The 14,437-nt window shown below is 30.7% G+C and overlaps 2 protein-coding genes across 3 annotated transcripts; both read right to left on the reverse strand.

Moving 5' to 3' along the window:
- Positions 1-1,007: 1,007 nt before the first annotated feature.
- Positions 1,008-7,141, reverse strand: LOC128387594 (stearoyl-CoA desaturase 5-like). Of its 2 annotated transcripts, none has more exons than XM_053346798.1 (4): positions 6,524-7,141; positions 3,874-4,004; positions 3,587-3,792; positions 1,008-1,720 (listed from the first exon to the last, which is right to left on the reverse strand). In XM_053346798.1, exons 1-4 carry the CDS (start codon positions 6,837-6,839, stop codon positions 1,285-1,287), a joined length of 1,089 nt encoding a protein of 362 aa, XP_053202773.1. In that variant the 5' UTR covers positions 6,840-7,141; the 3' UTR covers positions 1,008-1,284. The 2 variants fall into 2 exon arrangements, with proteins under 2 accessions (XP_053202773.1, XP_053202774.1); XM_053346799.1 differs by lacking the exon at positions 6,524-7,141 and adding an exon at positions 5,525-6,040.
- Positions 7,142-9,067: 1,926 nt separating this feature from the next.
- LOC128387592 (uncharacterized) lies at positions 9,068-10,714 on the reverse strand. Its single transcript, XM_053346797.1, has 3 exons — positions 10,560-10,714; positions 10,439-10,459; positions 9,068-10,354 (listed from the first exon to the last, which is right to left on the reverse strand). Exons 1-3 carry the CDS (start codon positions 10,612-10,614, stop codon positions 9,210-9,212), a joined length of 1,221 nt encoding a protein of 406 aa, XP_053202772.1. The 5' UTR covers positions 10,615-10,714; the 3' UTR covers positions 9,068-9,209.
- Positions 10,715-14,437: the final 3,723 nt, after the last annotated feature.

Genomic DNA, 14,437 nt, shown 5'->3' on the forward strand with positions numbered 1-14,437 from the left:
AACAATTAACTAATTAATCAAGTAACAACAACAACAACAATTAGATTGAAACAATTGATTACTATTAGTTAACAACCAAACAATTTAATTAATTTGAGTTTTATTCATTGATTATTATTATTATTTTAAATTGGGTATCAAAAGCATTTTCATTTAAATTGATTGGTTAATTGTTCAACAACAATCAAATAAACAAACAAAATTGAATCGACAATTATAACGATGATAAATGATAATCATGATTAAATCACCAAGAAAAGCCTTTTTCAATTTGATTACAATTAACTTTCCCTAAATTAGATAATAATAATCAACAATTAAATGCTCTGCATGTTAACAACAACAATTAACTAATTAATCAAGTAACAACAACAACAACAGTTTTTTGATTTTGCTTTTCAATTACAAACTAAATCAAACAATTAGATTTGATTACAATATAATGATAACATGATAATAATAATGATAATAATTAACTAATCATCATTGATTTTATGATTAAGTTGAACAATTTTAGTCGATAATTAATTTTGTTTTTCTGTCTCTCTAAATTTAATTAAATTCACTGATTTAATTTAGTTAATTTAGTTGTTGCTTTTGTTTATTTCTCATACAATTTAATTGATTATTGTAGTTGTTAATTGTTACAATTATAATATTATTTTAACCAATTGAAAATCTCATAAACTTCATCAAGGGAACATTTAATTGTGCTAATTAATTAATTAATGATAACAAAACAAAAAATTTTGCACCAACAGTATAACAACAATTAGTGAAAAATAATTAACTAATTATTGCCTGTTTTTTTTCAAACTTTACCTTATTAATTAATTGATTGTTTCCTTATAATTGTAATAATAAATATCGCAACAATTTAGTTTAATTTATTTGTTAAATTGTAAAATTATGATTTCTAGTTGATTTAATTTTAACCAAACTCATTTAAATGTATTAAGTTATTAAGTTAAGTCTTAAATAAATATTATTAATTACAATCAAAAGTATTTTCAAACAATTAACTTGCAATTTATTTGTAATAATTAAGTGAAAATCCACAAGTCGCAATTGTGACTCAGTTAAATCGAAAGTGTAACAATTAAGGTTAATTGTGACGGAGAGAAAAAAAACCCACCGAACCAGAGGAGGGAAAATTGATTTGGAATGAAAATGAATTTGATTGTGATGATGATTAGATTAATTTGATTATCATATGAGGTGAATGATTAAAGGAAAGTTGATTAGTTGATTGTCAGTTTGTGGACAAAAAAAAAGTTTTAAGTTTTAAACCGCAGGAACTTCACTCATGTTGAGAGTTTTGTTTTTGGCCTTTTCGATGAATTCGGGTGCGACTTTCCTGAGGTTATATGCTTGACCGAAAAGTGCAAAGAAATCGATGAACAGTTTGGAGATGTTGAAAGTTTGTCCGAACTCGGAAACGGTGTAATCGTAGGGGAAAGTGTGATGGAAATTGTGATAACCTTCACCAGCAGCGATCACTGACATGAGGCCAATATCTCGAGCTGTGATCTTATTATTGTATCGTCGTTGGCCGTACATGTGACTAACCGAACCAAGGAGACCATGGACGAAAATCACTCCACAAGACTTAGTACAAGCACCGATCAAGAAAGCGTGGAGCAAACTGTCACCCCAACAGTAGTAAGGAATCAGAGTGGGGAGTACAAAACCAAGAATAAGAGCAAGTGGAGCGAAAAACCTGATCAATTAAAGAGAGAGAGAGAGAAAAAAAAACAATTAGAATCGAAATCGAAATCGAAATCGAAATTAGCAATTTAGTTTCATTTTCGATCACGAGATGGCGCTGCTAATCCTTCGCGATAACAATTAAATTGTTGCGAATTAGCAATTAACTGGTAACAATTATAATCTCTAAGATTATAATTAGAATTAAAAAAAATGGGATATTAATGAGAAATTAAAAAGAAAAGTTTTACAATTGTGAATTGGATTATCAGTTATCGTTCAATTTGATGAAATAAATTTCTGATGAAACAATTAATTAGTTGGTCATTGGTTTTATCTGATTAAAAAACTAAACAATTGTAACTTTTAACGATTAATTTTGATCCATCAGGAAAGTTCATTGTATTACCTTTTATCATGATAACCAGAAATCATTCAGGTAACATCATCAATTTTTGAACAGCGAGACTGTTTTTTTTTCATCATTTATCTTTATCCTCATCCTGATGATCACAATGATCATCATCACAAGGATGATAAGGAAGATAACATAAAACTGTATTCTATTTGATGTAAAGAAAGCAACATGAGTTCAGAAAATAGTAAAGGAAGAGAGAGAGAGATTGAGTTCTGAACTTTATCATTTCTATTGAACTAAAGTTTCAGTGATCTTAACTCATGGAGTGAGAGATGAAGATGAAAAGATTGAGAACTGAAAAAAATCATCCTGAATCGAGATGATATTGAAACTTATTCTCATCTTTCCTTGTTTGATAATCATCATCATGTTACGATTGATTATCAGGGTGAACCAAATGAACCCAGATGTAACTGTACATGAAGATATCATGACATTAGTTTCGATATTGAATAAAAATGAATCACAAGAGTTCAGAACTTTTTTCCCACTTCCAATCTGAAACTTATCCTCTCGATGATAATCATGAAGATGATTATTTCCAATGGCATCGTCATGATTAACATCACTCTCAATCAATTGAATAAACAATAAGCTCTCATCTCATAAAACAATCAATCAATGATGTTATTACCTTATGATCATCAGTAATTAAACCAGTACAATCAAACCCGGAAATGATTTAAATAAATGTTTATCATAATGATCAATGAAAATGGGGAAAATTTTATATATCAGTAAAAAAAAGGAATTCACCTCATTGATCAACTTAATTGTTAACAATTTGATACTTAATTTCAGCTTTTTCCCATTTAATGTTAATCTTAATTACTTACGTTTTAGTTACAATAACTTACACTTGATAATTTTTGATTAAATTGTCAAGTTAATCTGTTGATCGAGTGATGGTCAGGAAGAGATGACAATTAAATTGTTTACCTGTTTCAATTGTTTTCATGACAATTTTTCATCATCTTTTTGTATGAAAACGTATAAACAACAATTCCTGTCAATATAACATGAAATACCTTCAGGGTAATTTCATGATTCAGATTGTAAAGTAAAAGGGAAAAATTTAAATTTCCCCAAGAATAAAAATAATCAATAATCGATATCATTGATGTTGATTAGCTGAGAAAATACAATAAGCTAATCGGTACTCTATTAATAATGAGCTTAATTGTAATCAATCTGAACCAATTTAGATTCTAACTAAAGAATGACGATCATTAATAGCGTTAAAGTTAATCAAATTGTTTGAACTAAACTGAATTGATTGACAGAATCGCCTCAGGGAGATGGACTGAAGACTCGTCAGTTTAATGGCCATCATTTCATGATAAGTTCAATATGAGAAATCAGCCACTTGATGGAAGTGAAAATTTGGCTTCTTGTTTGTAAGTAAACTAATGAATTGATCAGTGATGATCGATGATAACGATTAATGAACAATTAACTTACATCTTTTGATATTTAACAACAGGATCGGAAAGAGCGTCAGTAAAATCGAGGGTTTTAACTTTGGTCCGATATTCAGGTCGAGGTTTCATGAATCGCCAACCCAATTGGGCGAAGCAAAATCCTCGATGAACATTCTGAGGATCAGCATGAGTATCAATGAACACATGATGAGCTCGATGGTGTTTAACATAGTAATAAATTGTACTCTAAATTTGGGATGAACAATTAAAAGACAAAGCGATTAGCGATTGGACTGAATTTTGACCTTGCAGTTGATCAGAACTCACCTCGGCCACTGAGGTAAACATTAAGGCCAAAAGTATTCTCATGAAAAGTTTGGCCTTATACGAGTGGTGGGACCAGAGCCGATGACATCCCGCCGATAGACCGATACTGCCAAATATTGCCAAGGTGAAACCTGAGTGAACAATTAAATTTAATTGTTATAATCGACATTTGATTGTTGGTTTATATTTTCTCATCAATTCAAAGGTTAATCTGATTAATAATTTGTTTCGACTGAACTTTCACTTTCTTAGACTATAATTGTAGTTAAATATAAATTATATATAAATTATTCACTATTTTCAGTTTACTTAATTGAATTAAATTTAATCAACATTAATCATGATTGATTATCTTGTTATAATGTTGATCAACTTCATGTCAATTAGTTATCATTGATCAAAGGTTATCAATGAGTTGATATTATAATTACAACAAGAGATCAATAATCAATTGTAATTAGTGATTCACTTTAATTGTCATGGTCTATTGTGATAGTCTAACAAACGATTAGACAATTTAATTGAACAATTAAGGAAATGAGAAAATTTTCAGGGAAAATTTCTGAGAAAAAAAATCGTTAATAACTTATTCTAATTTTTTATTTTACTGATTGTTTCATTCTTGATTAATTGATTTAATCGAAAAAGTTACAATTTAATTCTCATAATGAACATTAATCAAATCAACGGAGCAATTAAATGATCATCAAAAGTATCGAAAGTAACAATTAGACTTTAATATAACAATCGAAAGGAAAAATTTAACTTTTTTTCATTACTTTCTCTTTCCAATTGATTAATAATAAACTCGAACAATTAAATCAATTTTTTTCTACTAATCATCTCATACTTGATAACGACAATTAAACTTGATTGTGCTTCATTGGTTACAAAGTATATAATCAAATTTATGACAATAATCATGATTAAATATACGAATAATGATCGAGGTAAAATTAGTCGAAAAAAATTTTCGAAACAAAAAAAAAGTTTCAACATTAACTTCGTTACCTGAAGATGTTATATTTTCGTATGAAACAAAAGATGATGATGATGATAATGAACAGAAAGTGTACTGATAATGCTAATAGTTTTTTCTCATCATCAGAATGAGTTTCATCTTAAAAACTTCATCCCTATGGAGTAATAAAGAAGGAAAAAGTTTCTCGGAGAAGATGAAGATGAATTGATGATAAGGAAGAAAAGAGAGGAAAGAAAAAGAAATGGGACTTGAAATGAAAGATTCACATTAAGATGAAGACAAGGATGATGAAGATGATGACAAGATCGAAAGGAAAAGGTAAAAGAAGACACAAAGTAGACAAATAAAAAGCAGATTCGATGCCAATGCTAAGGCCTTCAAGGTAAATTCTCAGGTAAAAGAAGAAGAAAAAAGTTCTTAAAGTTATTGTTACCATGTTACTTTTTTCCCCTTCTTTTCATCATCATCATCATCATCTTTTTCTTGTTCATCTCTGGTGTTTACTTTTCTACTTAAAAAAATATTACCGTTATCATCTTTTCATCTTCACCCAAATTTTCAGGTAGATTTGAATTTTATTCACTCGTACACTTGGAATTAGTTAGATAACTTTTGCTTGAGAGATTAGTTAACTCATCTTATCGGCGGATTAATTATCCATTTACTTACCAAAGGCCCAAGTATATAGTCTTGGTGTTACCTGGGGATCATGGGGATTGGTTATGAATAAAACGGAATCTCTTGTTATCCCATAAAGAGTTGCTCCAATTAACGATAAATGATAAATCACTTGAACCCAACGAATATCAAATATTATATATTCAATTGTAGATGTAACTTGATTACAACAAGTTAATTGTTTATCGTCTACATGATTGTCTCCTGATTGATCAACATTAATTACACTTGAATCACCTTTAGGTTGAACCTTAATACTTGGTAGATTAGAGTTAATCTTTGAACTTGTCTTAATTTCAACAACCATTTTGCTACTTAATTGGTGATTAAAAAAAGTCCAATGAGAAATTAAAACACAATTTATCAGTTAATTATTTAAACAAACACTTAAATGTAAAAGTTTTCATGAAATAAACAACAAATCAACAAAAGTTAATTGTTAAGTCAATAAGTCAATCAGTAAGATAAGATTGAAAGTTTGGTAAGAAAAATAAAAGTTTGATAAAAGTTTTTCAATTCGTTGCAACGAAAAACTTTTCTCAAAGAGGAAGAAAGAGAAAAAGAAAGAAACATAAGAAAGAGAAAAGGGAGTTTCAGGATATCATGTCTATCATCATCATCATCATCATCATCATCATCTTCGTCTTCATCTCTATCATTATGATGAAAGGTTATTTTCGAAAAATAGAAAGAAAAGAAAGAGAAAAAAAAGTTTACGACGTAAAGAAGAAGAAAAAGTTCTTAAAGTTATTGTTACCATGTTACTTTTTCCTTCTTTTCATCATCATCATCATCATCTTTTTCTTGTTCATCTCTGGTGTTTACTTTTCTACTTAAAAAAATATTACCGTTATCATCTTTTCATCTTCACCCAAATTTCCAGGTAGATTTGAATTTTATTCACTCGTACACTTGGAATTAGTTAGATAACTTTTGCTTGAGAGATTAGTTAACTCATCTTATCGGCGGATTAATTATCCATTTACTTACCAAAGGCCCAAGTATATAATCTTGGTGTTACCTGGGGATCATGGGGATTGGTTATGAATAAAACGGAATCTTTTGTTATCCCATAAAGAGTTGCTCCAATTAACGATAAATGATAAATCACTTGAACCCAACGAATATCAAATATTATATATTCAATTGTAGATGTAACTTGATTACAACAAGTTAATTGTTTATCGTCTACATGATTGTCTCCTGATTGATCAACATTAATTACACTTGAATCACCTTTAGGTTGAACCTTAATACTTGGTAGATTAGAGTTAATCTTTGAACTTGTCTTAATTTCAACAACCATTTTGCTACTTAATTGGTGATTAAAAAAAGTCCAATGAGAAATTAAAACACAATTTATCAGTTAATTATTTAAACAAACACTTAAATGTAAAAGTTTTCATGAAATAAACAACAAATCAACAAAAGTTAATTGTTAAGTCAATAAGTCAATCAGTAAGATAAGATTGAAAGTTTGGTAAGAAAAATAAAAGTTTGATAAAAGTTTTTCAATTCGTTGCAACGAAAAACTTTTCTCAAAGAGGAAGAAAGAGAAAAAGAAAGAAACATAAGAAAGAGAAAAGGGAGTTTCAGGATATCATGTCTATCATCATCATCATCATCATCATCATCTTCGTCTTCATCTCTATCATTATGAGTAAAGGTTATTTTCGAAAAATAGAAAGAAAAGAAAGAGAAAAAAAAGTTTGCGACGTAAAAGAAGAAGAAAAAAAATCCTGACGAAGAAAATGAAATAAATTCTGATAGAATCAAAAAAAGATGATGATGATGAGGAAGACAGAAGATGACTTTTCACTTTCGCTCTCATCGTTACGCTGCAACGGGTTTTGTCCCTCGAAAAGAACCGGAAGTAAAACCTCAATTTCGATTGGAGATATAAACAAAAACTATTACTTTCCATGAAGATAACGACGATTATTATTCCTCATCATTTGAATATAACTTTTTAATAGTTTGTTGTCTGTTGATTATGATGAAGATAATGATGATAAAGTTGTTTGGTAAGTGTTGTTTCATTATTTACAATCAAAGTTAATTTAGTTCTGTGCTCCGATTTAATCAAGGAAACCGAAAGGAAAAGATTTAAAATTAACTTTCTACTGGTCAAGCAGCTTTAACCTAATCACCTTAATCACTATTAACCTAATCATCTCATTTAAATTGTCCTCTTTTTGTTGATTACAATGAAAATAAATTGTCATCAAAATGTTTATTATTTTCATTTACTAATCATCGTTAAATTGCTTTCAGATTATTTAATATAATTAATTAATTGCTTCAATTATCAGTCAATCAATCGACGATTTTTTATTCAGCCTTTTGTTTATTTCTCAATTATCTTGAGCTCAGTCACGTTCATTTGTTTCATTTAATTAGCTAATTGGTAACATTGATGAGTATTATTCATTTAATTGTCACTGTTTAATAGGGTTATTGGTGATTAATTTTTTTCCCAATGCTTTCAATCAATCAAAACTCAATCATTGTAAATTATCAATGGATTTAGAATTCGAGTTGATTTATTGAACCTTCGAATTATTAATAAAAAAAATATTCGCTTATAATCAAATTAATCAACTGAAGAAAAATGTTGATTAAATTGATTAATTTTTTCTCTCAGAATCTACATGATCATCAAGTGATTTATCGTAAATTTTACAATTTAATTGATTAATTGGTAAGAAAAGTGAGAGAGAGATAGAGAAAAAAAGTTCTAAGAAAAAATGAATTCGATCAAATCGGATGATCCAGATAAAAGATGAAGATGAAGATGAGGATGAGGATGAGGATGAGGATGAGGATGAGGATAAGGATGGAGATGGAGATGAGGGTGGAGATGATGACTTGATGCGCACGAAAAGTTCTGATAATGAGAAATCATGTGTAACTTATTTCTCTTCGTGTTCATTTATTTACCTTTCATTTTCGTTCACAGGTTAACATTATCATCTCTATTTTCATGGCTTAGTTATTGACTCTCGAGTAGTTTATTCATTTCAATTGGATCTGATAACTCTCAATGTGACAACTATTCATTAGTGTTACAAGTAAAGGTGAACGAGCAGAGTGGGAAATGGGAGTGAGGTGGATTTTCATGGTAACAAGTATATAATAAGATGAAGGAGGAAAAAAAATAATAATGAACTTGAGTTTGAAGTAATGATGATGATAATTTGAAGATAACAAGATGCATTGAGTGTGTATATAAATTCACGTAAAAATAATAGCAATTTGTTGATTGTTATTATTACTCTTTGATTATGATTAATGTCTCTGTTAAATTAATAGGATTGTTACTCTTGACATGATTTCGAATCAAACTGATTGTGTTACTCAAAGACAATTAATACCATATAATTAAACTGGTGAACCAGAAACTGAATTGTCATTAATCACCAATCTAATGGTTTAATTGTTGAAAATTGGTGTGAATTTAGTTGATTCTTGATTAATGGTTAATGATAAGGGTTTTTTGCAATTTGGGTTCATGGGTTGGCTGAATTATCAATATTTATGAGAAATGTTTTTTATTATGATTTAATTTAATTTGGGTGTTAAAGTTTAGGGGGTTGATTGTTTGAGATCAATTCTGAAAATTAGAGGTTGGATGATCTTAATTGTTTAAAGGACTATGATTTTTAATGGGTAGGGTTTAACCTCGTCCACCTCGACCACCTCCGAAATTGAAACCACCGAAGGAGAAACCACCTTCACTCTCTTCATCTCCATCACCTCGGCCACGACCTCCGCCGCTGCCTCGGCCTCCACCTCGACCGCCACCGTTACCTCCGGCACCACCTCGGCCACTACCGCCGCTGGAACCACCTCGGCCACTGCCACCTCCGCGACCACCGCCGCCGCGACCTCCCATTTGACCCATGGCATCAGTAACCATACCACCGATACCTTCGAAAAGGTTACCAAATCCTTGAGCGGCAGCACCAAGGCCCGAGGCTCCGTTTGAAACAGCACCAGCCATTGATCCTAATCCACCACCACCAAGATGAACACCGGTGGCAGTACCAAGAATACCAGTACCAACATCAGCCATAGATGAGGTAAGGGAAGCGATAAGATCGCGATTACCGAGAATCCGACCGGATACTTTAAGCATGGTTCCTGGTTCGACACCATTTTGTTGAAGAGCGGACATAATACTTGAGAAATCAGGTCTTCCACCGTTAGAAGCCATTGAAGAGACAACTGAGGCCATAACACCGATTGGGTTAACACCTTCTTCTTGTAAAATTTTGGGAATTAATGAGAGAGCACTAAAAGCTTGACCACCGGCATTAGCCAAAGCACCAAGAGTTGAAATAGCTCCAGTAATCCGACCAGCTCCAGAACCAGCACCAGCGGCAGTACTTAAACCATTACCAACAATCTTTGAGAAACTACCGCCAACACCTTGAGCGGCACCACCAAGACCAGTAAGTCCACCAGAGATGAAGGAACCCATTCCATTGGCGATACCTCGAGCACCAGAAGCAGCGGCATCAGAGAAACCATAACCACCGCTCAATGAGGGGACAGGGTTAACAGAAGCAGAGGGTCGTTCTTGAATGGTGGGTAAACTAAGACCACCGCTACTACTACTACTACTGCTACTACCACTATTACTACTGGCACTGCTACTAAGGCCACTTTGACTTGATGAAGCTGATCCTGAGCTTTGGCTGCCAGCGAATGAGCTGAGAGCGTTAGCTGCAAGACCACCAAGACTTCCGAGTCCACCTGAGCCGAAACTTGAACTTGCAGCTTGAACCAAACTACCAAGACCTGAGCCACTGCCGAAACCTAAAGCCGATGAAAGGTAAAAGTTAAAGCAAAACAATTAACAATCAAAAGTAAATAATCAGTGACAAAAAATCAACAACTTACCACCAAAGCTTGGGAATTGAGCTGATTTGGTTAATAAATAAATCGAAACAAATAAACAATTAGAATTAAATTAGAATTAAATTTCTTACAATTAAATCATTCGTCTAAACAATCAACTCACCTGAGCTTAATTGTGAGCACAAAGCTACAATTAAGACGAAACTGATTCTCGTCATTATTTTTTTTTTCTTTAATTGTTGTTAATTAATCCAAAGATAAAGTTAAACTAAAGATTGATCAACCAACTAAACAAGACTTTTAATTGTAATGAGATTTTTATATAATTACCACATGATTTAAGTTAATCACAATTATAACGATAATTGATCATCGTCATTTAAAGTGATCAACAAACAATCAGTTAATCATTTTCATGTATTACAATTTAATAACTTAATTTACTTTATTTGATTTATTAACTAGTAGGAAAAAACGTCAATTTATTAATTGTTAAACCATAACAATCAACATCCGATTGACATTGGTGTCAAAGCCAATTACAACTCAACTGATAACAATTAACTAAATTAATTGATTAATATTTTCATTGTCGATAAATAAAAGACAATATCACATATAAAGGCTTATTAATTACCAAATTAATTGTTCAACCAATGGAAACAATTAACTAATCAATCACCTTATTAATATAACAATAAGATTATGAGAAACAATTTAACTGTAATCATGAGGGAATCAGAATACAAATATGATTAAATTTAATTCACCTCGTTGATTCTGAGATAATGTGATTGGGGAGCAATTTATTTCCAATAATACAATTAACTGATTGTGAAAAGAGAGAGAGAAATCTTGAATTGATTAGATAATAAATTATCTTCATTATGGATTAGGGATTAATCCATAAAAAACTCAGAATTTGAATTCGAAGAGGAAAAAAAATCATGTAGAACTTTTTTTGTTCATTCTCCATTCAAATCTCATGTGAATTTCTCCCCCTTCCTCGTAATCATTGAACTACAATCGAGACGATTTCATGATAATCAGGGTAACAATAACAATCTCTCCCTGAACAATTGAAATCTCATCTTAATGAAAAAAAAGGAAGTGAAAATATTTACAGGAAAAAAAGTTTCAATTCGAAACTTTTTTTTCTTTGTTTAATCTTTTCTCCTTCAGGTAAGCAGATTTTTATTACTATTATTATCATGATTATTATTACCATAGGATTCTTACATTATTATTATGGTGAAAAAGGAATATAATAGAAAATATTCTGAGAAATTCGAAATGTTCGAAATGTTCGGATTAGTTTAGAAATTGAAAAAAAGAAGAGAAAAGAAAAAAAAAGTTCTCATTCTGTTCCCTGGCTGTTGCTCTTCACAGTTGTTGCTCATTTCCCCATTAATTGTATTGATATGATTATGTTATCAGGGAGATTCAGGATAAAGTTCTGAGCCACGAATAAAGTTCAATCTGTTTTATCGTTTCGATATTTATGTTCTAAATTCTCTTAAATAAGTTTTTTTTTATTTCTCTTCAACCTTTAAGTTAGATTGATTTTTTTCTCATCTTCTTGGATGTTTGTTTATTTTCAATGTTCGCAATGATCAATCATGTTGGTTGATCGATGAAACTGAAAGATATCGAAGCTGGAATGACAATTTGTTCATTATTAGTTCGATATTATCATGGAACTTTCAAAACTTTCAAGTCTTTATCCGTATCTCACTTTCACCCTTTTTCATTAATAATTGACTCGAGAATCAGATTCATTAATCTGAGGATAACATTTGAATATTATGGTGAATTTTTTTCATCATAGAAAACAAAGTTTATCTCAAGTAAAAAAAACTCTAAAATCGATCAATCAAAATTCAAACGAAAATGGAATCAGAAAAAAGTTCCACAGTAAAATTCACCATCATTAGCATGTTGATAAAAGTTTTAGCATCTTTTTATCATCATCCTGAATTCATGATGGAAAAATGTAGATAATCAAAGTTGGAAAGTTTCAATTTCATCAATGAATCATATTTATTAACAGTAAGATTCAATTTTCACCACAGAGGGAAAACTTTTCCTTAAAAAGTTCAGTAGGTTGGTTGAGAAAGAGATAATATCATCAAGAGTACATACAGAATTCTGTCAATTGTCATTTTGTACAGATTAAGAAGATAAAATTCATCACCATGAAGAGAGAAAAAAAATTGAGCTGTTCAGATAATTCTCATGTTTCCTCATCATCATCATTATCTTTTTGTTACCTGGAGAGATAAAGAGTTGAGAGTTTTAGGAATCCCCCTGTTATCATGTTCACAGCTTAAGTTGCCAATTATTTTCACTGCGAAGTGATGATCAACTCAATTGAAACTGGATGACAAGGTGGATATGATGATAAGTAGAGAAGATGATGAACAACAACAATAACATGAAAAGCTTATCAATGGCGATGACAGGGTCATCATGATGACCATGAGATAGTCCATCATCTGAATCTCTAGACTTCAGTAATAAAATCATTCCAATTAACTCTCATCATCATTACCGATGAATATTCACTTCATGAAAGTGAACTTTTTCCTCCTTGTTCATAACAATTACCATGAATTCACACAATTGATCATGATTGATGATTGGAACAAAAAATCTCGATTCTTTTCGGCTTCCTGAGTCGTCAGAGAAGAAGAAAAAAATTCCAAATTCTTTTTCCGGATAAATCTTACCTTCCATGAAAATCTCACCTTGGTGGATTTACTCGTGTTGATAGTGTTTAAGTTACACTCAACAATCAAACTGATTTCAAGCATGACGCTGATGATTAACTGTAAATCCTTTTATTATGATTAATACTTAAAAAAGATTCCCATGTAAGACAAATCTGAGTTTCTGAAAGTTCTGAGTTTACCAAATGATTTACTGATTGATTTTATTTTCTTTCAGAGGTTTTAAAGGATTCCAAGTGAAATTGAATTGAAAACTTATCATGTTAATGTGGTGAATTGAATCAAAATTTATTGAGACTTTTTCTGTTCAATTCCTATTGTAAATATATCACTTTGGTTGGACAATCAAGATTAAATCACATATATATATCTCTCTCTCCCTCTCTTTCTTTACATGATAAACATCATGATGACAGCTTGAGATTATTGATACAAAATGATTCAGTAAATGATATGAAATTTATTCAATTTACTCAATCATCATGAAGGAAAAGATGACAAATGTTAATGACACATGATTGCGATAGGAATCAGATGATAAGTATTAAAATTATCAATTTCATTTCCACTCATGAAATTTGCACCATGAAAACTAAATTTCAGGGTTAAGTTCAACAACATTATCTTGAATTGAGTGGATTCAACCATTTTATCATTGTTTATTGGTCAATTTGTGTAACTTGATTCAGTTGTTTATGAATAAATTACATTTTGAGTTTTAATTACAATTCGAGGCTTAGTCTCTCTCTACTATTAATATTATGGAATGATAATAGAAAGTGATTCCTATTAGATTGATTCAGTTGATTGAATTTTGTATTTTACTCTTTGCAGCTCTTGAATCTGGTCACTAAATGTCCAGTTCTATATTTATGAGAAAGGGAAAAGATGAAATTGTTAAGATGATGAGGAAACATGATAATCGATATGTAATAAAGGGTTAAAAGGGGAGGTCAAAAGTTCAATATCAGGAATGAGACCATAAATCATTTCTTGGATATTTTCATCATGATGACCATAATGATGTACCAGTGGTAATGATCAAGATAATGAATAATTTCATCATTCTCATGATTCATTTTGAGATTGACAAAAATTTTTGTCAAATGTGTATTGTGATTGTTGTTGTTGCTGTTGTTGAATAACAATCAGGTCAGAACTTTTTGTTAGAACTGTTTATTTTTTTTCTAATATCATGAAAAAAGGCAAGAAATTCAGAGGATGATGAGGATGAACAAGAAATATGTTCAAACCCCAGGGTAATGTTGAGAGTGAGAGAGGATAAGAGGTGGTGTAGGGTGAGAATTGCTGA

This window comes from Panonychus citri, unplaced genomic scaffold (assembly GCF_014898815.1).
Source record: "Panonychus citri isolate SS breed McGregor unplaced genomic scaffold, ASM1489881v1 Contig00092, whole genome shotgun sequence".
NCBI lineage: Eukaryota > Metazoa > Arthropoda > Arachnida > Trombidiformes > Tetranychidae > Panonychus > Panonychus citri.

Coding starts and splice junctions, on each gene's coding strand:
- LOC128387592 (XM_053346797.1), bottom strand. CDS start 10,614: ATGACGAGAATCAGTTTCGTCTTAATTGTAGCTTTGTGCTCACAATTA. Junction 10,460..10,559: donor GTGCTCACAATTAAGCTCAG/GTGAGTTGATTG, acceptor TAACCAAATCAG/CTCAATTCCCAAGCTTTGGT. Junction 10,355..10,438: donor TCAATTCCCAAGCTTTGGTG/GTAAGTTGTTGA, acceptor CATCGGCTTTAG/GTTTCGGCAGTGGCTCAGGT.
- LOC128387594 (XM_053346798.1), bottom strand. CDS start 6,839: ATGGTTGTTGAAATTAAGACAAGTTCAAAGATTAACTCTAATCTACCA. Junction 4,005..6,523: donor ATTATATACTTGGGCCTTTG/GTAAGTAAATGG, acceptor TTGTTCACTCAG/GTTTCACCTTGGCAATATTT. Junction 3,793..3,873: donor TGTTTACCTCAGTGGCCGAG/GTGAGTTCTGAT, acceptor TCCCAAATTTAG/AGTACAATTTATTACTATGT.